General features: G+C 40.4%; 1 protein-coding gene across 2 annotated transcripts in view; it reads left to right on the top strand.

Moving 5' to 3' along the window:
* Positions 1–20979, top strand: part of LOC6564930 — a 45623-nt gene extending 24644 nt beyond the window's left edge. Inside the window, exons 2-9 of one of the 2 annotated variants that reach the window (XM_001991727.3) lie at positions 3303–3355; positions 18619–19177; positions 19279–19521; positions 19577–19735; positions 19796–20119; positions 20302–20442; positions 20503–20667; positions 20832–20979. In XM_001991727.3, coding sequence (XP_001991763.1) covers positions 18643–19177; positions 19279–19521; positions 19577–19735; positions 19796–20119; positions 20302–20442; positions 20503–20667; positions 20832–20842 — 1578 coding nt within the window. In that variant the 5' untranslated portion in view covers positions 3303–3355; positions 18619–18642 and the 3' untranslated portion in view covers positions 20843–20979. Of the gene's footprint in view, positions 1–3302; positions 3356–18618; positions 19178–19278; positions 19522–19576; positions 19736–19795; positions 20120–20185; positions 20248–20301; positions 20443–20502; positions 20668–20831 lie in introns of those variants that run through there. The other variant, XM_032738230.2, reaches the window with a different exon arrangement.
* The last annotated feature ends 6598 nt before the right edge of the window (positions 20980–27577 follow it).

The following is a 27577-nucleotide window of genomic DNA, read 5'->3' as shown; positions in this document are numbered from 1 at the left end:
TAGTAGCCAATTCTAACGCTGAAGCTGATGAGAATCTATAATAATAGCTCGAGTAATAATGCATGGGAATAATTTAACGCGGAAGTAGTGTTAAAAAACCATCGATGGCTTTCCATTTTTGTTGTTAATAATACAAGAATTAACACAAAATCTGACGTTCATTGAATAATTGATAATTGTGATGTAATAATAATAGTATTTATAACATTGTAGATTTTGACAAATAGATTCAGACTGTAAGTTAGTTCACTCTGCTTACCATATATATTTAGAAATAACTATTTATAATACCAAAAATTTCATATACATGTATATTTGCTTCAAAGAAACAAGAAATTTTCTTATGAAGTAATTTTTTTTAAACTTTTTTTCTGCATATTTAAAATATATTAAGAATTTCGACAATGCGAGCTCATCTATCCATTTAAAGGATATTATACAATTCTCATGGAATCGTTAATTGTTTCAATACCAAGAATCCTGAAGCGATCGACATTAGGTGCAATTAAGAGCTGAAGCCAAGTTAAGCTAATTTCACTCATATCTACCCAATCCCGGTCCCTCTCTTCAGAAGCCGTCAAGAGTCAGTAAAGCGTGAAGGCAAAACGCCAAATGCCAAAATGAAATGAAATCAAAATCGAAAACTTTAAATGAATAGACATGCAGATCGGACAAGCCATAAGAATTCAACAACAACAACAACACAAAAATGTATTTATATATGTATGTATATATTTACCGCAGCAAAGCCAGAAAAATAAAACAGTGGAAGACAGACGGCTGATGGGGTGGCAGGGAGAATAAAAACGAAGAGAAGGGGCGGAGTGGAGGCTTTGAATAATGAGGCACTGGGGGTAAAACTGATTAACTACGTGGCCGCATCGCGAATACGCTGAATGACTGTCAGGCGAGCTGACACACTGCGAGCAGAACTCACTGACTGACATTTGATTATTGGCTTCCAATTTGTTGCAGATGTGTCTTGGTCGATTCTGCTCTTTTTTCTTTTTCTTTTTTGCTTCTCTTTTTTGCTCTTCTCGTCTTTTTTTTGTTTTGTTTTGTTTTTGTTTTTAGCGCAAATTGCGTGCCAGTCGGAGCTGTGGCTCAGAGCTGAGCTGAGATTCAGGCTGCAATCACGGCGCGCAAATTTGCAAAATGTGGCCAACAACAACAGCAACCACATCCATAACAACAACAACAACGGCAGCAGCGTAGTGAAGTCGCAACGAACAGAAGTCAAATTGTGGCCAACATGGAAATTAGTGGAGCTCGTCCATTCAGTTGCTGCCTGATCGAAGCAGCAGCAGCAGCAGCAGCAGCAGCAGAAGCATCAGAAGCAGCAGCCGTGATCTCGATTCGAAACTTTGTAGCGGCTGCAAATCGGCGGCAGGAAAGGAGTTATTAAAGTCGCTTGGCGCTTGCGCCAGACAGAGACCACAGACACTGGGGCAGAGCGAGAGGGCGCGCTTGTGACCATTGCGCGAGCGAGACAGGGCTAGTGCGCTGTTTAATGAAGGCAGTTCGATCGATTTGGCTGGCTTGGCTCACTGTTGCCTGCCTGCCTGCTTGCTTGCTTGCCTGGCTGGCTGGCTGGCTGGCTGGCTGCAAGTCGTGGCCGTGCCATGCCACCGCCTGTCAAGTTGCAAGTCTCGACCAGCCTTTCAGTTGTGCTCTTGTTGTTGTTGTTGCTGGCTGCTGCTGCTGTGGCAGCATTTTCGATCTGTCTGTCAGTCAGCTGCCATTTTTGCTTGGGCCACAGCACTGCCAGTGCTAAAAGTAACCAACCAGCCAAGCAAAGCCGGCCGAAGCAGCCAACCAATTGATTGACATTGCCCACAACGCCCTTTTATTTTTTTCTTATTTTTTTCAGTGTTTTTTTTTGCTTTTAGTAGTTGACTGGGCGGGCCGCGGCCCATTGGCTGAGACTTTTGAGCGCAACTGTACCGGAAATGTGTAAAGCGAGCCATTCATGAGTTTCTGCTGAATTATGCCTGAACAACTACAAATTATACAACAATACTCGTAATTAATTAAGCCAAGCGCTAAAAAGCCCAAAAAAAAAAAGAAAAACAAAAAAAAAACCAGTCAACAGGCACTCAACAACCAGTTGCCAAGCTGCCCAGTTGTTGCCACTTCATTCAAGAAAAAACTGAGAATGGCGACAAAAACACAGTTATCTCAGCGCATGCAGTGCGTGTGTTTGTGTGGTGAGGAGGAGGGTGGAGGGTGGAGGGGGTTGTAGATATTTACCTGTGTACACATATGAGTGGTAATAACTAAAGACGGCCCCGAAAAAACGAAGACAAAGTCGTTGAGCGGTCAAAGCCGTGTAATTATGAAATTCAAAGAAATGAAGCATAATAAAAAAATATAAAAAGTTATAGATACGTATATATATGAGTGTATGTATGTACATATGTATGTGCATTTGAGTATTGCAACTTTGTCATGAAGTCTTCAAAAATCGAATAAAATAGTATTGAAGTGGCAAAGTTGGTCTAATAACATATAGAGAAGAAGTTACACTCGACTTATTGGTAATTATAAGTTATTTTTCTAAGCATTCGTTTTATTTAATATGGATTATTATGGGCTTGCATATATGTATATGTTTATTGTTGTTTGGAAATCAGAAACTTAAAAAAATTAAATCTCTTTGCATCAGCCAACGTAGTCCTTAACCATTTGAGATTTCTGCGACATTTTGCATTATTTGTTGCATTATATATTTTTCGGCTGAGGGTATAACAAATTCGTCAGCTCGCTGATAACTTGTCATTTTCTTTCTGGTTTTATTTGTATTTATTTATTTTTTGCATTGTCAAATCGGTTGACAAATTAATACACAAAACTGCGTTCTCGTTGTTTTGTGTGGCTGTCAATCGGTTCGTTTGAAGTTGACCGCCGCTGCCTGGACTTGAATTTCTAATTTGGAGCTGCTTGCAGTTCCCCCTAAATTGGAAGTGCTATAAAAAGCAAAACATCAACAATTAACAACAATAACAGCAACAACGGCAACAACAACTTGGAAATACAACTTCTACTGGACAGCGCCATAATTTGATGGCCCGGGCATTTTCTCACCGCTTTTGAGCGTTTTGGTGTTCGGCTGTTACTTTATTTTACACTTTCCAGCGAATAGAGCTAAAACTTTAATAACACTCGTGTAAACACACAAGCCAACAAATTTATAATCATTTGGAATTGAGTTATGTCTTAATAAACTTTTTCTGTCCATACAAACATACATGGGAACATACATATATATTTTACATGCAACTTGCCTCTTTCTTCTCTTTCAGCTGCCACTTGAGGAACTGCTATTACTATTTGTTTTTTGAATCGAAAGCGCAAGGTGAGTTCATCAATTAAAATCCAAATCGAATGCCTTGTTTTTAAGCAAAACTCTTTTATTCATCGCTCTCTAGCTTGATACTTATGCGAATTTTAAATATTTAAATTTAATATAAATATAATAATAAATATACTCATCGTACAAAATATATATGCATGATTCAGTTACAGCTTTTCTTTCCATGCATTGACTAACTTACGATCATCTCTATTCAGTAGTACTTTTTTTAGTATTTATAAGGAGAATTTCAAACCGATTTTTATCACAATTAAATCTTGCGCTCTTCAGTTTGTACTGTAAATATAATATTATAAATAAGATTCTGTAATTAATAATGAAAATTAAATAAATATCTTCGTAGTAATTTTTTTCTTTGGCCATCCATAAAAGGCAGTTGAAGTTCTCATTGCTTCAATTGACTAATCCTTTTTTTTTGCTTAGAGCTAAGCATTTTCCAGTTTCCCAGACATTTGGGTAGACTGAGCCAGACAAAGCGCCACAATCGCCACATTTCTAATTAAATTCTCAACGTTTTTTCCATTCATTTGTGTATATGCAATTTTTGATTGACATTTTACATTAAATGAACTCGCCAGGACTGGGAGAGTGGCCGTCGGGCCAGAGCCATAGTCAGAACCAGAACCACAAATACAAGCACAACCACCACAACCAGAGACTAATACTGAGATAGACTCGGAGCCAAAGACGGAGCCAGAGCCAGAGCTTGAGCCAGAGTTTGGATCACACAGCGTTGAAATTGATCAATTTCACATAATTTCAAGGCAACTCGACGCGGTAATGCAAATCCGACAGCTGCGCCTGCGCGTTAGAAGCGCTCAGAAATGCGCAGAATTAGAAAAAGATACTAACACACAGATACAACATACACACACACACACACACACACACACACAGACAGATATATTCATAGTACTATATACTATACTCGGCGGCTTATGATTGACTACCAACTGAATTGAGCTGCAGTCTGAGTATGTACATATATATGATATGATGTGATGTATGTACATATAAAAGATACGATATGTGTGCACATACATACATAAATGTACGCATCGTGGCCTCTGCGGAGATCTCCTTCCTGGTGAATATATGTATGTTTGGCCTGACGCTGCCATTCTCATCGCCATCCTCCAGTGCGTCCACATCCATCCGCAATGACAACTTGACGTGCTTTGGGCGCTTTAAACGTTTTGGTTTTGGCCGCATCAGCTTTACACCTCGTCGCGGTCCCCTTGTGCGGCTTTTAATTGCTCGCCGTCGCGTCGTCTGCTGTATTTCTTCAGCTTCTTTCACAATTCTCATTGATCTTTTTCGAATGTGCGCAACTGTCGGATTTCTGTGCGCTGTCAGTGGTTGTGGCCACAGCTTCAGCATCAGCTTCAGCATCAGCTTCAACTTTATCTGTAGTCTCCAGTCTCAGTCTCAGTCTCAGTTCTGACTATGGCGTGGCATATCTTTGATTTGCTAATTAACGGTTTGTCGGTTGAGTTTGACATTTGAACATGAGTTCTTGACATTTGGCGCGCGGGAATTGGCTCTGGATTTAGCTTTGGCTTTGGCTTTGGCTTTGACTTTGGCTTTGACTTCGACTTCAGATTTAGCTTTAGATTTGATTTTTGTTTTCGTTTTTGCTTTTTTTTTTTGGCTCTTACGTCTTTGAGTTTTTGAGCGCATCAAAGGCATAATTTGCGTGCAATCAATGTCCAATCATCGATCCAAATCCAAGAAACTATTAGAATTATTTTCTGTAACGCTAAATGCTAAGTGACTGAGGTAAATCCACCGAATACGTATTCAAATAGTTTAAGTATTGGGAGAGGCAGTGGCTTGCGACAGCTGGAATACATGGTGAACACCCTGAATAATCTTTCATTGTTGCACATGTTGCAACAAGTTTGATCCACATAAAATTGTTTTCAAAGTTATTGCTTAAAAGCCAAACAGCTGCTCCAATGACACCACAGTGCCTCTAATTGGGTTTTGAAGCTTTCCTTCTGGGTCTGATGTTACAACGTTATTATGTAAAATTTCTAAGACTATCGGCAATTAACGTTGCACTCGAGCTATTATCGATAGTTTTTGTTGTACTGATTGTGGTGAAAATGCGCCAGGCCAAGACATGACTAAATGTGAAATATTTCAACAGCTTAACCGTTTAGAGTTCGTGTTGCCGGTCTTCCCCCATAGCTCAGGGTACAATAATATTAATGATGATGTGGTGTTGATGTTAAGTGCAGTTTAATAAATGAATTGTCTCTCACTCGCTGCATGCTTTAAAAAATGAGCTATGCAGTTGTCCGCGTTGTCCATTGCCCATTGCCGACGAGGCTGTGTCTAATTCATCAAGCGCTTGGTTCAGTGGGCCTGGTTCGGTTCAACGGCGCAACTGCAACTTCCTGCATTTGCATGTGGCAACAGTGAGCACTGAAGAACTGGCCAGGGAGTCAATGCATTTCGGTTAATAGATGATACGACTTTTCAGCGCATTTTTAGCCATCCCATTTTTGGGGGCAACACGCTCTCCGCAATATCATTTGCTGGCGGAAAAACGCTGCGTTCAGCTACTTGCTTATTCACTTTGGCACCACTGTGCGGTGCCTGCTCATTTGTCTGGCGGTTAGCTGCTCCAAGTTAGCAACCAACTGCCCGCAGTCTTCAATTCAGTCTTGTTGCCGGCAAGCCTATTTCTTACAACTTCTTCAAACAACTGCAACAACTGACGTATCATAAACAACAACTACAGCAGCAGCAGCAGCGCAGCAGCAGCAGCAGCAGCTTGTTGTCGTTGTTGTGTCTGTTCGGCTAGTTGCTCTTGCACTTGGCTGCCTGGCGAACCTTTTGCCAAAGTATTTCGTGTCTTGAGAGCAGTCCGCGTCTAACAAGCCCAAGAAAAATGGGCCCAACGCCAACTTTTGGTTAAAGCGCAAACACATTAAAAATGCTTCTACTGCTGAAAGTCTGTTGATATTGTTGTTGCTATTGTTCGCGGATATGCACTACTCTATAGCCAATAGAAGCAACTGTCATATAGATAGATACTACATACTATATTAGACTGAAACTATAAATATCCAAACACTTAAATATTAAGTGGGCAAAATAAATTATTTGTAATAATAGCAACCATTTAAATGTTTTTCAAAGTAAGAGTTATTTTCATCTGTACAGATAATATTTAGATATATTTGACAAACTAAAGCTGACAATTTCTAAGGATGTGAAAATATAAATTGTGAGCTTTTTCATGCTGATAAATCGTTGATAATCGGTTCTCTCGAGGATATATATAGTGATATAGTGAAATGTATCCAAGCTATCAGTTATATATAAACAGATGAAATATTTATCATATCCTTTGAAATTAAAATATAGCAATTGATTCGCATATTTATTATTTAATTGATTTGCATAATATATAGCAATACATTAATTGGTATTTAATTGGATCTAGTTAGGATATCTTAAGTGCGGTTTGGGCTATTAAATCGCCGTCCTCTTGTTGTTGCTTGTGGCTCAAGGCGTCAAATGCACTTTGCAAAAAAGCATTTCCTCCAAACTTGTCTCAATTTTAGTGTGTGTTGCGCTGCGGGCCTTAGTGTGAAATAGCTGCAGCAACAATTACAGCAACGGCAACAGCGACAGCAACAAAAATTTCGCAGCTAGCTGCGCGATTTATCTTTGGGGGGCTGGCAAGTTAATGTGGCAATTGTATGCTAAGCAGCAGTTGAGGCAGCAGAAGAAGACGAGTGAGCAGTAGATGTTGTGCGCTGCAGGAAGAGAACTGGGGGGAGGGTTGTTGAGCTGACCGAGGCGGTGGAGGCTGTTCAACGGTTTTCATGAATGAATTAGACAACGACCAAAGTTTGCCTGAACGTCGGCCGTTTCGTCGAAAGGGCAGCAACTCAATTTACAGTTGCCGGACGCGCGGAATTCCATTGCCCACGGGGTGACCATTTCAGGAAAGAAAACAAAACCAAGAAGAGATTTCAAATAAAATATGAAAGAATTACATACATATATACAGTGTATATATATGTATTCATCGGCTGCCAAATGCAGGTTCATTCTCCATTCCACTCCATCCAGCATCCAGCAGCCAGCTGCCAGCACCCCGCCCCCTAAGGCCAATGCATCTCATGGGTGTGATTTTAATTTCATACACAAATGAACGCAAATCATTGCGGTGCACGGGGGCATTGAACATGGGTGGGGAGGGGTGGAGCTTTGGCGCCAATTGCTGTGGCATCCTGCTGACAAAAAAAAAAGGAAAAAAAATTACAAATAATTCCAAGAGCAATGAGAAAATAGCAATAACTCCCACGAAGATTAATAACACACACACACATACACACTCACACACATACACACTCACATGCTTGTAGCTAAATAAGCAAAAAGAAAAGCAACGCCAAATACAAAATGCAAGAGAAATGAACAATAAGCATAGAACAGAAAATGAAATTTATGCATAAAAGAAAAGAAAAAAAAAAACAAAAAAAAGAAGAAAAGAAAAATAAAAGATATGCCAAAGAGGCTGGCGTACAAATGGCCCATCAAAAGCGCGGCAAATAAAAGAAACGATAAAGCAACAACAATAACAACAATCGAGCAAACCAGGCGCAGAAAGTGGGTGGAACATTTCTAGGGGAATCAAGCCAAGATTGAATCGAACTCGTATTCGAGACAGAGACAAAAAATATAAGGTGAAAGCAAGCACTTCTTACACTCTTCAACTTCTACAGTACGTTTCCCATAGGAGACAACATTTTGTACATTCAAAATTCGTTAAGTATGTTGCGAATGTTAGAAATTCACCCCAAGTATTTCGTAATTTTTACGATGATTTATCGAGTCTCGCATCGATGCTATGAAAAATATACCAATATCATTGTGACAAACAGCAGATATACCATTTTATTCTTAATTATTGAGTTGTTTGCAGACAAATTAATATAACCTGGCCCATATATTAATTAATTGATTTTCCTAAACTTAAATAAGCCGATCTGCTGTTTTATTTGGATCAAGTGGTAAATTTGCCACTCACACGTCAACTCATTGTACAATTGTAAAATGTTAATAAAAAACGAATTGAGATAAGGGTTATAAGTTCGTGATCTTTGAAGTGAGTAATTTATAAATCTGAAAATGAGTAAAAAGCATCCTTTGTATCGTTTTGTACAAATCTTCGAAATTATCGTTCATGGAAATTCATGTAAATGAAGTGATTCTCCGTCTTGCATCTCACGCTGTTTAATGTTATAGTTTAACTGAATCTAGTTCTCGGTTAGCTTGCAGTCATAATGAGTTAAGAACATGGTCTTGTAAGCTGCGTGAGTTTTACAAAATCTCTTGCTAAATATTCCCAGACAATCTCTCTTCGCATCACATATTCTTAAAGCTAGAGATTAGTTTACAAGCTCACATACGTTGCCAGAACCTTAAAAAATCCGCACACTCAGAGAAAACGTTGCTTAAGAAACTACGTAAAAAATTCTGGAGCCTAGTAAACAATACTCAATAAAAAAGCGCTTAACGTTTCAGTAAAATATTTCACGAGACGTAATCAAGTTCTTGATTCAAAATATTTTAAGAATGCAACTGTTTTAAAATGAGCGCAATCGTTCTAAGTTTATGCGGAAAGAAATTAACTTTCGAATTACAAATAGCGTTGTTGAGATGAGAGTTCGCTGGTCTAGGATTTCTGATCTTAAGTCCATATTTCTTCAAGTGTACACACACACACACATACATTTATTTATACCTATTCCTACTGCCTATGCATATAGGAGTAACACACACACACACACACACGCTTACATATCAAGGATCAATGGCACGTAGCGGCACTAAAGTTATTAAAGCTATAAGAGACAGCCAAGCGGGTGGGTGGTGCGGTGGTTGGGTGGTTAGGCGGCTGTTCTGCAATCTAGTGCCCGCCCAGGCGTGCGTCCATATGCAAAATATACGAGTTTATGAGTGTAGTGCTGACTGCTGGCACTTTGGCGGGGCGAGAGCGAGGAAGGCGATACATTGACGCACGCTCCACACGACTTTAAACCCATCAAACCATTAACAACAACAACAGCAACAACAACAACAATGGGAGTGAACACATAGCTGCCCCTGGCCAAAACCAGCTGGCATATGAGTAAAAATTTGCGTATGAGTCAACGGCACTGACGGCTATCTTTCAACCACCACCACCACCGCCACCACCACAAGCACCACCCTAGCCCATTTGGCGTTGGCACAGGTATGCATATGCACCCCAGTGTCAGATTCTAGCTCCCCTCTCGAAACCAGCAGCGTGATATGTATCGCAGTCAACGTCATAGTCACAGTCACAGTCCCCATTCCCATTCCCATTCCCATCTTCCCATCTCCCATTCCCGACCCCGACCCCTTGCATCTTTCGCTTGCTCGTCTACAGTTATAAAATATATGCTTATGCATATGAGTTTGGCGAACGACAAACGTTTTGCTTAAGAAAAATCGACATGGCGAACGTGTCGCAAACGTGTCACAAATTTGTTGGATGAGAGCAACAAAATAAATAAAACAGCGTTGCCTACTTTTTGGGATTACTTGGGTAAGCCAGGCAGAGTCAAAACGCCTAAATGGACGTTACTTATTGTGTGCTTGGATTAGTTATATTTCAAAGTCCCTTCGACACTGCATTTGTAAGCCAGATACTATTGTTTGCGAACAGTCTACCTCCATATGCAATACACGGAATCCATGGTTGAAATGATGATTAATGCTTAAGCTGAAAATGTATTTAAATGTAATCATTATTTTTGCTTTGATTAAACAATATGAAGATCTAAGTTGAGTATAAATTTTGTTCATTTATATAAGTTACTATTCATATACATAGCATATATTAATAGGTTATAAGCCTTTTAGTTTCTATTATATTGTCATATGCAAGCACTTAACAAAAGTCCTATTCACGTTGTTGTTTGGCACATCCAATAGTCAACCCCAAAGTGAGGGAGATGCCAACCCCCAGTGGTGAACTACCAAAATACTTACATAAAAGCATACCTACATATATTGAAAAGTAAAAAAAAATGTTATTTTAAGTGTTGTTGTTGTTTTTGTTGTTGCTGAATATAAATATAAAATGAAATTAATGTGACCAGGTTGAGTTTTGGGAGTTGAATTCATGGCATGGCCCATATATACGTACACACACATATAAAGTTGAGCTGCTGCTGATGCTGCTGGTGCTATCCGCACATTAACGCCCGTAACGTAATTAAACAAAAATAATGGTCTCAATAATCACACAAAAACCGTAAAGTGCAGCCAGCACACAGACAAGCAACCACCCGTCTCCCTACCCTGGCTCTCCTCGAACCAACTCCCACTGCTGACGCCTGGCCAGCCCCAAACCCTGCACTCCCATTGCCATTGCCATTGCCATTGCCATTTCCAATTTTAATTCCATACATCCGAAACCCACCCACTGGATTGTCTAGGCGTCTAACCCTTTGCTTTTTTCGGAGTCACTAATTATTTGTCACTACTATTGTTGTTTTTGTTCTTATTTGTTTTGCTCACACTTATCGCAACTGTTGGAAAATATGCTACGCACTGTAACCCCCCCTAACACCCCTCCCCTCCCCACGGTTCTTAATGTTGCTCCCTGTCCCTGCTTCTAATTTACACACATGCAGATTTATGACTGATGCCCGGTCTCAACTTCTGTTGAAAATGGGCTCTGGTGGGTGGTAAGTCTGTATCAAAAATCAATTAATGAAAATAATTAAAATTAAAACAATTCAGCGTTTGCCTCCAACATGTGTGAAATTTAATGACTCTGAAGATATTTATGGAAATAGGCGAGACACTCTGATCCTCCCGCATTCATATCCCAGTTCTTATTGCTCTCGTTGCTGTTGCTATTGTTGCTAGTGGTGTTGTTGTTATTGTTGTTGTTGTTTCCCCCTCTGCCATTTCGTTTGCAATTATCGAGTATAATTTTCCATCCTTGTCTCTAAAGCCCGTCCCGTTCCGTCCTGGGACCTTTTACTTCTACGAGTCGAACTTGAGCTGTAACGCTTTTGACTTTCTGTTTGAGGATGCTGCTGGATGGCGAGGGTGCTGCTGGGTGGGGTGCTCGAGTATGCCTTTTTGTTGTAATTAGATGAGCAGGCAGCTTCGGCAGCAGCGGCGAAAGGGTTTAATTACATTTTGAATAGAAAATTTATGAAACAAGTTTTTCGGTTTCTGTTCGGTTCGCTCTGGTCTGAGCCGGTTATGGGGCGTGCCATTATGGGCATGTGTGCTATATTGCCCAACTGTCTTCTCATATATGAATGTGTGTGCTTTTCGTTTTGTTTTTTGCTTTTTTCTTTTGTTTTGGGGTATAATGTGAATCAGACCACATAAAATATGCGTTCCTCCGCACGATTGCATTCAACTGAATAATTGACAAGCAACCAAAACTGTTTTTCACTTCTATTTTCTTTTTTTTTTTTGGCCAAGAGCTACCATATTAAAAGGAAATTAAGCACTCCACCTAAATGGAAGTAATGCCGCCTGTCCGAATTCCGAAAGCAGCATCGATTGATGCTCCAAATTCTTTAAAACGTTGTTCTTGTTTCGTATAAAGTATTTGTCAGTTAGTATAGATAAACAGCATACAAAATTATTTTAGACATTTATCTTGTGTAACCCAAACCACTATTATTTCGTATATTTAGAATTTTTCAGTTCACATTTTATATAAAGTAAATAAAATAAATTCAATCGGACTTCGAAAGAGCAATTCGTTAAATGTTCGGAATTCATTCGTTTCTTCTATTTAAGAATTTGAAATAGACTTAAATATATACTGCAACACAGCTAAATTTCGATCAGAGGTAAATGAAAATTTTGAGGTAAATGTATTATGCAACAACCATTTATATTTGTGGAAATTAATCTGAAGATGTGAAAGTTAAAAAGAAAGGCAATATGCCTACAGGCTAAATCAAGTTGTGGCCAATAGGCAGCCCTCAGTGTCAATTTAAGTGACAACAAGTGGTAACTTTTTCTATAGTTTATAACACATACACTACACACACCCACACAGTCGTGGACTTACTGGCTTTTGGCAGCATTTTCGTGTGCGCCCAAAAGTAGGTAACGCGCAATTTTCGCAGACAACGCAGCAGCTGCCACAAATTGTCGATTTTGTATTGAAGGCCGCAGGCGAGACGCCCAAAAAGAGCTCAGCCCTCTCAACTTGATGGCGTTCAGCGCTCGTCGCCGAAATTGTTAATTGATTTATGTTTATATTTGTGCAACATGCTGATGCCGCGATGCGACGCGCCCCGACGCGATTCCTGCCCCTGCATCCCCTGTCTCCTGTCTCGTGTCTCTCAGCTACTCACTGCAGTCGAGCAAAACGCTCGCGGTGTCATTTGGCTGCCGTGTGGCAAGGGGTTGCGGCCAAGTGGAGGGGAGGTGTGCTTCGATACTAACAGACAACAGAAACAAAAACACAGCGCACCATGTTAATTGAACAACATTCGACAGCCAAACACACACGTCTCAGACTCTACTCAATTTCGCGAATATTTTAACGTTAGCGGCATATTTGTGTGTAATTATATCAAAATGTAATATAGACATGTCCATGGATGTGTGTGTGTGTGTGTCTGTGTCTGTGTGTATATATTTGCCATATCAGTGCTGCAAAAAGGCAAATATAAACTTTTGTCTTGCTACGCCCGCCGGCGACAATTTGCAATGCGATTGCGGCTTCAGCTGCGGAGGGTTGCCAATCCACGGGTCTGATACTGAAGCTGGGGTTGAGTTGGGGGGGGGGGGTAGGCGGGTTGCGAGGTCTGCCCGGGGTAAGTATTGTCGATCGCCTTGTGGCATTTTCAATATTTGTTTGTTTACACATGCATACGTGGCCCAATAAAAATATTTAATTTATTTGCTCCGCACAAATAGCAAAGCACGCGCCGCCATAAATTCCCATTTTGAGCTGAAGCAGTTTGCAAAACGCTTTCCTCAACATTCTGACCCACTTTTATACTCACATATGTATACAAAGTGTTGCCCACTAAAATACACCAACAAAACACTATGGAATCTATATGAATTTCAGATTTTAGACTGACATAATATATTTTTCTCTTCGCAAAGAACATTTCTTGGATTGATCCCAGCTTGTACTTTCAACTGTATTTAAATGAAAATTCAAGTAAAAGTGACTATATCTTCAAATATTTCAATATTAAATAACAAAATAAGAAGTTTTAAAATGTAAATGGGAAAATACTTACACAATAAAATAAATACGCTAAAAAAAAGCAGATTTGTTTAATTAATTTGGCCGCAACTTGTAAGTGGCATGTAAGAACTGTTTGTATTGGGGATAAGCCTCGTCTCTGCAATAGAATCAATGCATTGCCGGTAAGCAGAGAGCGGCCGCAGTCAAAGTCAATTTAACTGGCAATTAATGCATGTTGCTCGAACCTGTGCACCTGTGGTCCCGGCAATGGTCCTGGCCATGGCCCTGAACCTCAGCTGAACCCGTCTCCCGGCCAGGGCACATTCGATCCAATGCCCGAAAGTGGCAATCAGCAAGAACAACACCAATAAAGCCGCAGCAACAACAGCACACACACACACATACACATTCACACACGAATTGGGCAACAGACGGTGGTGTGAGTATGGGTACCACGCCCTAACGCCATGTCGACACCTATTACCATTCATTGACTTTGGCCATGTCCCTGGGGTGTCATCTATGCAGGTCGCTTTGGTTTGTCGTTACTCTCCTGGTCGTTGCTGCTGCTGTTCTTGTTGTTATTGTTGTTGCTGCTGCTGTTTGGTGTTGTTGCTGTTGTTGTTGTTTTATATGTCTGTTGGTTGTTGGCCCACACTTTTGATTGCATTTTCACCGAATCCAACGACCGTTTGCTAATGTCCTTCGATAAAGTCGGCAAAATCAACACCAGCATCCACCGACCGCTCGGCCTTGTCAAAATGTGCCTAACGGGTGGCGTGGAGGGGGAGGGGGTGGTGTTCTTTTGATGGGTGGTGATATGGGATATGGCAATGGCAATGGCAATAGCATTGTGCGCCTCCGTTTTCATTTGGTGTTTGATTGGATTTTCAATTATTCATTATTATTGGTTGCAATTTACCTGTCCGTTGCTGTTGACACTCCGGACTGCGGACTGCGGACAGTGGACTCCATGGCCAGAGCACGGCAGCGGGTTCGAACTGAAACTGCAGAGCCGGCTCCTTACTGCTCCTTCTCCTGCTCCTCGACATCGCATTGATTGCGTTCCATCAGCAGCAGTGTCAGATTTTTAGTCAGTTTTCCAACTCATCAAATTCCGATTGCATCATTAAACGGAATTTTTAATGCCACCCTCGTGTGATCTTGTTTCGTTCAGTGTAGCTCTAGCCTATGCAGATGTCATTTGCATATTGGTCTGCGTTTTGCTGTTGTAGATTTTAGATTGGTGAGCTTTGCAAATGGATGTTTGCCAATTTTTGTTTTTGGACTCTCGATTTGTGTTTGTTTCAATGCAAAAATATTGACTTGAACTGCTTGAAGAAATAATTTGTAGTGCGGTGGGGTGAACAATTTCAACGGAAATAATTTACCTTGGGAAATATCACATTTGCATATTGCTGACTACAACTTATATATGAATTACACGAAAATTGACGTAAGTTTGAATGCTTTAGTCGAGTAAGCTGTTCAAGAATATATTTATATATATAGGAGATGCTTCCTTCTGCCTGTTACATACTTTCACACAAAAACAATATACCCTTTTAACTTATTTTGAATTGGATTCAGTGTATTAAACGTGTCTATTTATATAGTTCAATGCTTCTCCAGGTATTAACAAAATTGGATGCTTGCGAATTGGAATAAGCTAAGGTTATCTAATGCCTGACTTTTAAATGCTATATTATTTTATTTCGTCTAATTATTCTTTGCTTTTGGCTTTTGGTTTTTTGGCAATATACTTCCGCTCCCCCCCGAAACAGTCATCTTCCACGTCGAGAACGAGATCGAGCTATAAAGATAAACGCCAACATGCGAGCGGAGAAACACCGACAAAGTGCTTGTGTGTATTCAGATTTGTTGTCGTATTTTTATTGGCATTCGACTGGACGACCGAGAGAGGCCAATTTGATTTTACGACCATTTCAGTACGTTCATGTGATATCAGTTTGCATCGAATTTGGCTTTCGGACGACCTATGCTCAAATACAAATGCAGACAGAGACTGAGCACTTTCGACTAGCAGATATCCATTAAGTGTCTTCTGTAAACTCTTTAAACCATGTAAAATATTTAACAATATTATGTTTGGGAAGTACTTCTACTAATCCTGAACTGCAGACCGATGCCGATTCTTGTATTGGTCTTCTGGCCTTATGATTAGTATACATGTACCGCATGCCTGAAGTTACAGGGTATTCGGAACAAAAAAAAACCCCCTTACTTGGCGGCTACTTGTCTTCTATGCTCATCGAGCGCGACAATAAATTAAGTCAAGTGTAGCGGTTAATTGATTTTACTGGCCAAAAACCGATTCTAATCATAGATTAAATATCGTTAAAACAACACAAACACAAAGACAACCACAACTAAGTAGCCAAAGAACAACAATACAAACAATAGCAGACAACAACACCAAAATGCCGCTTGACCGATAAAGTCAACAATGAAATCAAACAGCCCCTGCTGCCCTTTTTGCCCCTTGTCAGCCCCTCAATCCAGCCCTGACTACCCCGAAACGAAGTTGGGGCGCTGCCGGGCAAACAAAATTTGCCGCACAATAAGTTGTCGTAGTCGTTGTTGTTGTTTTGTTGTTGTAATCGTTGTTTACCAATATGTAATCCTTAGAAACAACAAAGAGCACACCCCCGCATCCCCGCCTCCCTTAAGCACTTGTTCCACAGAGGCGTTGTTGGCTTTGAATTTCAATTGGCTGGCAAAGAGATTTGTTGGATGTCGACTTGACTTGACTCCTGCTTAAAGGCTTCAGCTAACTTTATGCTTGTAAATGCTTGCTAATATATATTATATACAACATATATACGTTTATACGTATTTTTGTCTATATGTACGTATGTACGTATGTACGTATGTATATAATAAAAAAAGATGTCTGGCTTGCAGCAGCGAAAAGCGCCGTGTCGTTCACTAACGAATCAAATAAATTTGTTGGTCAATTAAAAAACTGCAAAACGCGCAAAATTTCCACATGTGTGGCAACAACTGAAACTGCAGCAACAACAACAGTGCTGCATATCGCCCCCACACCCCGTCCCTCCTCCAACAACGCATCCCCCTTGCGCAGTTTCCCCGCTGATGCTGCTGATTTTTGCTCTAATGGCTGCCAACGCCAAATAAAAAGCGGAGCACGAAAAAAATTGCTTTACAAACCAATTTTTTTTCGTTCCATTCATTTTTTGTACTAAATGTCTTTTTTTTTTTTTTGTTCTACAGCATTTTCAGGATTCTCACACGGTGTGACTTTTTTGTGACTATGTTTTGGCCAATTTTTTTTAGTTTTTTTTTTTATTTATTTTTTTTGCTTGCAATTTTTTATGACTTTTATGTAGTATTTTTTCTCGCTGAACTTTGGCCGTAAACTAACTTTGTGGTGCTTGATAGGGGGCGGGCATTGTGGGTGTGCTTGTGGGGTGGGTGTGGGTGTTCAAGCATTCGACGAGCGGGAGGAGCGACAAGGAGTCCCGTTGGTTATTAGTCGGGTCTGGCAGGGTTGAGTAAACACGCGAAGAGCTCTTAACCCAACCTGAATGCAGTTGAAATTACAATTTAAAAGCAGCTAACATTTCGGTTCGATATTAAGTTATATACCACACATATAGACGAGTATAAATTGTAATTAAACTGGTAAAAAAACACAAGAAAAATAAATTTAAACTGATTTACACAGAAAACTCTATAAATAAACTTGAGAAATACATACATAAATATTTATATACAATACTGTAGTCCTTCAGATTCCGTATCCTTACCTGCTATATTGAATTTCAGTTATTATTATTTTTTTCGCGGAAATATCTTAAGTAAGCCCGCTGACCAATTTTGGACACAATCTCTCCATAGACGTAGTAAGGTATAAGTTTTATATTGGATATGTTGAGCCGCTTCCAAATTCCGTTTAGGTAAAGTTTCCGAAACGCTTTTAATACCTGCAGGCAACTTTTAAACATTTTTCACATTTATTTAACAGACTTAAATACTTTGAAACAATAGTTTTAAATATATTTAATTATTCCTTATGACTAAAGTGAAGTTTTTGGTACCAGTCTTGCATATAAGAAGAACACATTTTAACCAAGTACAAATATATGCTTACTTTAATGTTTAATCTTGTAGTTCTCTTACTTATGGTTGTTACCTCTGATAGCCAAAGCTTAGTTCATGCAGTTAGCTATCATTTGGTTTTATTGCCCAACCCCAGCATCAAGTCTAGTTTAATTTTTTGTTTGTTTCGCTTGCTGGTCATCTGTAACCCCTTTCTGCCCAGCTGGGCGCTTACTGGCCAAAATTGACACCGGCTGGTTGCCGCGGGCGAAAAACTATATAAAAATGGAGAGCAATTTACGGTTAGCGTTTTACATTTTGGGCGGCAACAGCCGGAAGTGCCTGCCACCAGTCACCCACCCCCAACACGCCTCCCTCTCTCTCTCTTTCTCTCTCTCTCTCTCTCTGTCTATCTTTGTCTCTGTCTCTCTCTATCTCTCTGCCTGCTTCCTGATGTTCCACTCAAGAGTCCAAACGACTGCCAATTTCAAGCTACGCTCTACATTTCTTCCTAGTGTGATTCTCACTTTGCTTGTGTTCAGGGTTTTTTTTTATTATTCTTTTTTTTTGCAACTGCAACAAAGTTTTTATGATTGTGGCGCTTGTCTGGCATCCCTGAAGTGGCCCCTTCCGTGGAGCTGATTGAAAATTGTGATTGGTATTCGTGTGGCTACTGCGCCTGCTCGGGTTATTGTATTGATAGCTGATTACTGATAGCCAATAGCCAATAACCAATAGGTTCGCCTGGGCGTGCTCAGCTAACAAGCACACTGCAAGCAGTTTTGCAATTTCAAGTTGCTAAAACTTGATTGGTCTTCAGATATCAATTTATATATACTTCATTTAGTTGCTTGACTTAGTTAACTGAACACAACTCAAAACTTAAATATAAAATTCAATTTTTTACTGTGCTTTTTAGAGATAGGAAAGTCCGATAATCGAGATGCCGTATTGGGAGCGCACGAATTCGCCTGAGCATCCACTTTCGGAACATCACTTTATAAGTCACATAGATCTAGATCTGTACGAACTACTTGAGGAGCAACAGGTACTGCTGGACATTATAGCCCGGGAGCAGGAGCGTCTGGAGCATCTTGAAATGCGACAGTTGCTCTGGAGTGAGCCGGTTATTAGAATGACAACTCCGCTGCCCGAACCGCTGTCCTTGCAGCTAGTAGAGATCTACGATGAGCCCCAATCGCAAATGACAGGGGTGCCCGAAGCCGAGCCACATCTTATGCCTAAAGACGAGGCACTGGATGAGCATTTGGAACTGTTAAAATTCTCGGAGATGGCACCGGCTTTGCAGCCAACAACGTCTAGCGTCGAACTACAAATGGATTGCCCTATTCGAGTCGTCTCCCACCAGAATTTCGAGGGCGCCAAATGCACGCCACCCAAGAGGAACGGACTGGGCTACGATACGCGCTTTCCTTATCCCAAACGCTTGGGGAGGAGCTGCGAGCGGCGGGCTTTATGTAAGTTCAGCCTACCGGAATTTATACACTGAACGAAAATGTACCTTCTTATCGTTCGTTAAAATGGGAATTAAGTAATTAAATTTCCATATAATTTTCAGATATTTTCACGCTTTGCGAGGACCTCGTCCTGCAACTTCAGCACCATATGAATCAACATGAGTCTGGCGAATTAAACAGTCTGATGATCGCCGAGTCGGAGGCAAAAAAGCAGCAGAAGATGCCCTTGAGCTCGGATCATGGGGTGGGTGTGCCAACTGGTGCGCTTCCCAAGTCGAAATTCAAGCGACAGGAAAATTCTGTTAAGCGCTTGCCCAAACCGCTGGACATGAGACACACACAAAGTACAAAATAAATGCAGAAACTTTGAATACAAACAATAATTGGGTAATTTTGCAGAGACACCTTTGAAGACATCATCTTCGCTGGAGTCCGAAATTGATTTAGATTGCGAATTCGGCATGGAACACATTGAGAAATTTCGCTATAATTGTGTGCGTGAAGATCAGGAAAATCGATTCCATTCTACGCTCATAGCTAACGAGCCAGCTTCCTTGGGTAAGCCGAACCAACAAATTGAGGAGTAGTTCCTATGCTCTCATTTTCAGATATCTTCAGGTCGTACGTATTTTGGCAATATGATGTTTGCCGCCAAATTGTCTGAACATGCCATTGGCGAGGACACCAGTCCACAGACTCAGCAACTACAACTGCCCAGCTGGTATGAGAACGGGTCTATCATGCGATCCCTTCCTTATATGCCAGACACAGAGACGCTCCCGTTTCAGGCCGCTTCTCTGCACAGCGAATGTATCAATCTGATGCCCAGCACCTCGGCACAGGCCCGTGCCACTTCCTTGGCCATGGTCGGTGAGCAACACGCAGCTTCTTCGCAGTCCACTACAATGCCGTCGTTGGACTCCTTGCACTCACATTCGTCAGGTAAGTGTCTAGTCTATTTTAAATAATACATTAACATTTTCATAAGCTCTTATCATGCCATATCAGAATCGGTACAAATTTAAACTAATTTCTCTATGAACCTAATCAGAAAGCACAGAAAGTTCGACATATCTAAATATGATTATAATCTTTGATAATGTTCTTTAAATAAATGAATAAAGATCACATCCCGGTAATGACCATTAATCAATTTTCCCTGGACGCCTATGAGGAGAAAATGTTTTTGTCATATATGCCATTTAGCGACAATGAATTGAATGCAGCCTACTGGTTGGCCTGCGAAGAGGCAATGTGCTCAACAGGTAGGCGCTTATTTTGGATGAATTAAATCCTGCTAAATGCAATCCTATATCTTGGCGCAGAAATAGTTCCGGGATTGTCTCCACTGCCACCAGGGCCGCCTCCGCCATCGCCATCGCCGATGCTCAACCACGTGGTCTATGATATGGCCCAATACTGGAACAAAGAGAACGCAAACAATCCTCTAACACCTAGGTGTATATATGACGACGATATAAACGATCAAAGTAAGTAGGGTTGGGTTGTTGTTTAGTTTGGGGCATGGTAATTCCCTAATGAAATGTAGGGGTTATGCATCCCCTTCTAATATTTATTGCAATACCCAAACTCTGCACTGAATAGCTATGATTAAATTAAAAAACCTTAAATTTTTTTAAATATTTATTTGCAGACCGTCGCTGAAACAAATTGGGTTACTCTGTTTAATATTTCTTTGGCGCATACTCCGCATATGCGAATGGATTATTTAGATTTACATTTGCATATTTGGAATAAACTAAAGCGAAATATTTAAAAATGAACTTGTTTAGTCATGAAGATAGGTGATGCATTTTAAATGTATTCCTTTTTATTTTTTCTTATCATAAATAAACTGATGTGAGTATTGAACTTGCTTTATAAATTAATTTTGTAAATTGGTATTTCATTTAACCAACGATACTTTGGGGGAACGTTAAGCAGTTTCGAATTAAACGTAGAATATTGTGTTGCATGAAGTATTTAAGAAATTTATCAATTACTGCATCGTGAAGGCAACTGACGCATCGCTAGTCAAATCAATTTACATTGCACGCGTTTCAGACAGGCCGACTCACCCCCCAATTCCAATTCCAGTTCCACCTCCAGTTCCACTCCGTTTCCCAGGTCCATCTGCCGCCATCCCCAGGCTAAGATACCAAAGTGGCAGATAAAAACAACAAGAACAATAGCATTGAAATGACAACGGCAAAACGGAGCATCAAATCAAAAAACAATTACGCGGCAAATGACATTATCAAATGTCAAATGTCATGTTTGGAAAAATTTTGTTTGGTCCCCATCTACCACCCACCATCTCCAACTCTGCGCACTTCCGCACGAAAACCTTGAAAAAAAAAGAGACAGCAAAATGCAAAGCAGCAGCGACGTCAACGAAACTGCCGCATCAAATTTGTTCAAGGCAATTTTTCAATTCATTGAAGTGGAATCCATAAGGAAAAAAAAGAAGGAAACCCAAAAGTCGCCGTCTGGAAATTTGAGCGGTTTTAGTCGCGGGCAAAACGCGCGCATATAAAAATCTAAGCGCCACTTGACTTACGGTCGGAATCGTTGTTGTTTCAGCTACAGCTACTTATACATATCCACAATACAGCACTCAACCCTGACCCCAACATCACCAAACCATTCACCCACCCAGCCACACACCCACTCAGCCACCCAGTCCGGCCCCAGTCTGCTAACAAAACTGAACATGCTGCCAGTCTGTCTCTATAGTCCATAGTATCTCAAATCAAAATCTAGATTTTTGATTCTTTTATACACGCGTATTACTGAGACCTCCCCTTCCCCAAAACCAAACCCCACCCGACCCCACCTCACTCCACATCGTAGCCCTTACCACTGCGAGCCGCGATTGCGGAGGTGCAGAGGGGGATGGGAGTTCGTTGGTTGGTTTATTTGTTGTTCGTTGTTTGGTTTCTTTCGTTCTTTTGAATTGGTTTTTGCTTTAAGCTCGTCAGTTGTAAATAATCCTGTACAGCTTTTGTATTGCTTTTCATTAATGGTAGACAATTCTTGGTATTGCGGCTACTATTGTGGCCAACTGAAGGATATAAAGCTGTCCCGTCCTGCTCCCCCAACCACAACTTTTATTGCAAACTAATAAATAAATTGCGGAAGCTCCAAATTTAGATTAACTCTGTCTAAAAAAGTATGACTTAATATAACTTCTGCGCCAAAATGTTAAGCATAAATGTTGTATAAAAATCTCTTTAGTTTTTCATGAATTCGACTGCAGTTGAAGCTGTATTATTTCAAAGTTAATTAATTGCTGAAAATTTACATGCTTCTGTAAATGATACGGAATTAAGTGGATAGACTGAAATTCAACTATCTTTTAATGGGCCTCAAAATCATTTTAAAACTAAAAAAGATTATGTCATCTGATATCCAGCAAACGAATATGTGTAAATATTTTGTGTGTTATCTGATTGCCGTCGAACTTATTTTTTTAAATCTTTGCAAGACTTTCTTTCAGATACAAATCGTATCTCTTATGTGAAAAAGAGGAAGTATACTTAGGAGCGAGAATTGCTTAGATAATCGATTCGCCTATGAGATAAGAAATATTAACATTTGCTGTGCTGTGTAAATGAAAATAATTTAGAAAAAAAAAACGTTGAATTTCCGAGAAACTTTCATTTTGGGCTTATTGAACAATAAATGATTATTGTAATTTATTCAGTCTGCTGGCATATTGTCATTAGTCCGCCAACCGTATCATTGGCGAACTGAAAACTATTAAGGATAGTCTCTTGTGTGTGTGTGTGTGTGTGTGTAAGTGCATGTGAAGGTCCTTGGCTATGGTAAACTTGACTGCCATTAGTCGTGAACGCACATATGTCACAACCTCCGCACCATGAACCCAAAAGAAAACAAACACGAAAAAAGAGAAGGGAAAGAAAATGAAAAATGATCTCATAGCTAAAGCAAAATTGCATGATGTTGGTCAGGGCCATGTTTGAAGAGGTGTGGCGGCATTCATCCAATTGCCATAATTTATCTGTCACATGTCGAATGTGTGTCAACGTCAACCCAGCCAAAACAGCCACCATCACCATCACCAGCACCACAACCACCACTACCACTACAAAACTCTGTGCACAGCCCACCATCGACTGTTCGCCGCATCGCCCACCCACTGGGCAGGGATCTATGGCAATGCTGTCGGTCAGTTGTCATTAATATTTATTATGTCACATGCATGCAGTCCAACGTTTTGAGTTAAAGGTCCTGGTCTACCGGGTACCGGATCTTGGGTACCGGATCCTGGCTCCCGACTCCATCTCCAATCACCGATTCCGATGCCGATTACGTGCCAGGGCAGATGGCAGTTGGTATTTTAATATGCTACATGCATATGAAAGTAGCAATGGATAAGGCCATAATAACCTTTATCTGCTTTTCCCATATACGTATGTATAAAACAATGGCAGGATATCCCACTCAAAACTTTAAAGCAATCTATTTCAAACAGTTGATACAATATTCATCTTAAAACATATATCACACTAAATGCTCTATTAATACAACAATTTCTACTAAAAAACTAGACATTTTATTATATATTTAATATAATTGTGTTAAGTTCAATATATTACTACACTTTAAGATAGGTTTTTTAATTAATTTTTAAATAACGATGCACAATATTCGAATCAAACTGTAATTCTTATAGATACAGTTGCACAGCATTCCTTCAAATGCTCCACTGAGTTATCGGGTCTAAGATATGCTTAGATTTAAAATGACCGCTTACAGTTAAAGTTTGTCATTTGAAAATATTATGTCAGTCATATATAAACTCTACCCAAGAACTTGTTGTGTTGCGTTGCTCTTTTAGATCTTTGAGACTAACTAAGTCTAAGTACCTGGGCGCCTGTCACGCCCACACCGAAGAGACGGCCCCTGATGACCCCAGACAGAACGCACAATGGTCTCATTAGGCGTTTAATGGAATACGTAATGCCAGTCCAGTTGATAAAGTGTCCAGTGGGTGACTACTGAGTGCAGCATTGGTGGTTGGTCTGCCAGCGCCACCAAAACTAACAAACTAATCCAATATTTTTATTACGAAATGCCATTAAGGGTCATTGAATATTGTGGCATAATAAATAAATGGCCTGCTGCACACACACAGTAACATATGAGAGAGGGATAGAGAGTGAAGCCTGCGACTGGGTTATAATCCCAGCTATCAACGGCATCATTATTCAAAGACGGATTTACGCGACGATACACCAAAAATGTCTCAGTCTATCCGTGTCTGTGTCTATATCTGTATCTGTATGTGTGTGTGTGTGTGTGTGTGTGTGTGTGTGTGTATTTGCGTCTTGTTGTGTGGGTGTGTGGAGTGGGCAACTGACACACATACATCAAAGCGCCTTAATTTCCCGACCAAAGTGACTGACTACTCAAAAAGCGATTTTTTTTGCTTCCATCCTCCTCCTTCTTCTTCTTCTTCTCCTGCCTGAGTAGTCCCTGGCTGAATGGAAATAACAACAGCTCAATAGAAATAAATACTTATTTCTTTCTACAACTAGCATGTGTTTAGAGTTTTAGCACACAAAATCCATATGAATGGTTTCCATAACTAACTCATTCCACATCTGCACCGATTTCCTTAAGTTTATAATTATGCCTGTACATTGATTGTGATTTTCCGTAATAAAATTGAATTTCTTATATATGAGCATATTTCTATTGAAGTTACTTAATATTCCTATGCTTTCTATATGAATCGCTACCAAAACTAGATTCTGTGTTGCATTATTTCACTGCAAAACTGCCTGCGAATATTTAAAATAAAAGTATACTTTAAACTCTGTCAGCTCGTAGTGATCGGATTTCTTTTAGCACACCGGATTCTAAACGTGATTATAAATTTTAAAGCCGACCGATTGTTCCTATGAAAACTATTTGATAGTAGTAGTCTGATGTTGATTAGGAGCATTAGAAACAGGATGCCCGGCGCGGAGAAGACTACAATTCATTGGTTCTCCCTTCCTTGTTGACATACCGGAACTGTCTGATATGAAATCAAGGCAACTAGCTCTATTTAACCACTCTACGGGAAACTGCAGGCGATAAAGTCAACTTCAGGAGCACAATGAGTCAATATATGTAACTCAAATGGGTCGACTGTCGACCATCCTAGTTGGCATCCTGAAATTGGATTCCAAGTTACTAGGTTTGAAGTTGCACGCCGAGCAGGAGCCCAGTGTGGGTCTCGTTCGACGGCTCTAAGCGGCCAACGTGCGCTTAATTAGTCCGTTTTGTTTAAAATGATTTTGATGACGATGAAGCTGATTCTCATATTGCAGCCATTGTGGCCCAGGCTCCGTCCACGTCCAGTCACTGAGTCCACTCCAACTCCAACTCCGACTCCCATTATGGCCTTTTTTTGCACAGCTTCCTGCTGGTCTGTTGCCTGGTTTTCCAGCAATTCAATTTGCTGCTCATGCACGTTATGTTTTTTTTTTTTTTGCTGCCCCCACCCACCTGCTGCATAATGTGTGTGTGTGTGTGTGTATGTGTGTATGTGTGTGTGTGTTTGCGTATGTTAATCGAAATGTTTGGCGGCTGACTGTTGACTGAGTATGGGCGTGGTATTAATATCTGCTTGCTCCTTTTTTAAGCGCCCCATGCACATGTTACGCGGCTTTGTTTAACATTAAATGGAGGTTAATACCTGGCAGCACGTCCTCGTCCACGCAATCCACACAATCCATGCTGCGAGGCGGTCCAGTGCAGCAGCCCAGGGCCGTTGACGGTTGAGGCAGATGAGGAGTGTGTGGGATCAATGGCAATGGGTAGCTGTATTTGGCCTGGTTGATTGTTTGCCTGTCTCCATGCTGCACACAAACACAGACACAGACACACACACACACATATATACACACCAACACACACAGCTTATGTTATGGACACCACATTTGATTGTTTGGCTGCCGTCGCATCGATGTCCACGGTCAGCAAATGCCCTGCAGGACTCGCGACTCGATTGTTGTTGCAAATAGCCAAGTGATTTTACGGTTAATTGATTTTAAAGCGATATCGCTTAAATGTTATCTCGGCTTGTTACTCTATTGTGTGTGTGTGATTGTATTTGTTTGTTTGTATATGTGTAATGTGGCTGAGAGCAACCGTTCTGTGGTGTGTCCGTGGCAGGCTGTAGGCCTATCATGAATGCTACAAATTAACGATTACATGTTATTCTTCTCATTCATTCCCTCAATTCTTTTAAATATGGTCGATAAGAACATGGAAGTGCATGTAACATCCCAGCCGACTCAACTTTGCACACAAGTTCTTTGCAATACTTTTGAGAAAAGACGAATTATAAAATAATAATAGAATAATTTCTGTATTTATTGTCCGATCGATAATAAACCACAAAATGTTATTTACCTAATAATAAGGAAATGGGTAATTCAAAATGTCGAATAGTTTATTTTGTTCAATTGAATATGCTTAGTTTCAAAATTGAATATCAGAATCGGTTGGTAAGAATTATACAATAATCAGTACAACGGAGCCTCCATCGAATAGAGCTTGTTCTTGTACTGAAATCGACCGAGTTGTGCACAAGATGTGTTTAACTACAATGTGAGCTATTGAGGTATTAGACTATTTACAGATTGGCCAAACTATCATATTGCTTAACATCGGCCAACAGGCCTATTATGATACGAGCTGAGTCCATGACATATCTAGAAAAAGGCAGCCCACACCAGTTACCCAAAAGCACACAGGGGAGTGGGACTAAAATTGCACTCGTGTGTTCATTAAAACAATAAAAAGCACACACACACACACACACTCACACATAAATACATATACAGAAACAAGGACATAAAGAGAGGGTGTGTGTGTGTGTGTGCTTGTGAGAGATTGGCTGCGTGTGGGCAAAACGAAGCCTAATTATGATTTTTCTAACTGACAGTGGTCAAGTCATAGCAGTTGGAGTGTGGACGATTTTAGTCTTTTGGGGTTGCCCCGCATCAGTATCTGTAGCTGCTACTCCTGTTCGAACTGTTGTAACCCCCAACTACTTGGTCATTTCCTACTCTATTTTCATTTCCATCTGTATCTCTATCTGTGCGTAACGCAACGTAATTACACAACATTTTTACTTAGGCATTTCTCGTTTGGCTATTTGGCCATTGGTTTTACGAGCTTATTGCACTTTTGTGGCCATACAACATAGAAAAACGTCGGCTGTAGCAACCCCCAAAAAACCAGATCCCGAAATCGTAGCCGAAACCGAAACCGAAACCGAACCCAAAAATCCGTAACGGAAACTCGGCCTGGCACCTGTGCTTCGACCTATCTCGTATACTCGCACATGTATATAAACATATATACGATGTATCTGTG

Source organism: Drosophila grimshawi, unplaced genomic scaffold, assembly GCF_018153295.1.
Source record: "Drosophila grimshawi isolate 15287-2541.00 unplaced genomic scaffold, ASM1815329v1 contig_848, whole genome shotgun sequence".
Classification (NCBI taxonomy): Eukaryota; Metazoa; Arthropoda; class Insecta; order Diptera; family Drosophilidae; genus Drosophila; species Drosophila grimshawi.
Note: the sequence above shows the minus strand (reverse complement) of the source record. Positions and strands in the feature narration are given on the sequence as shown.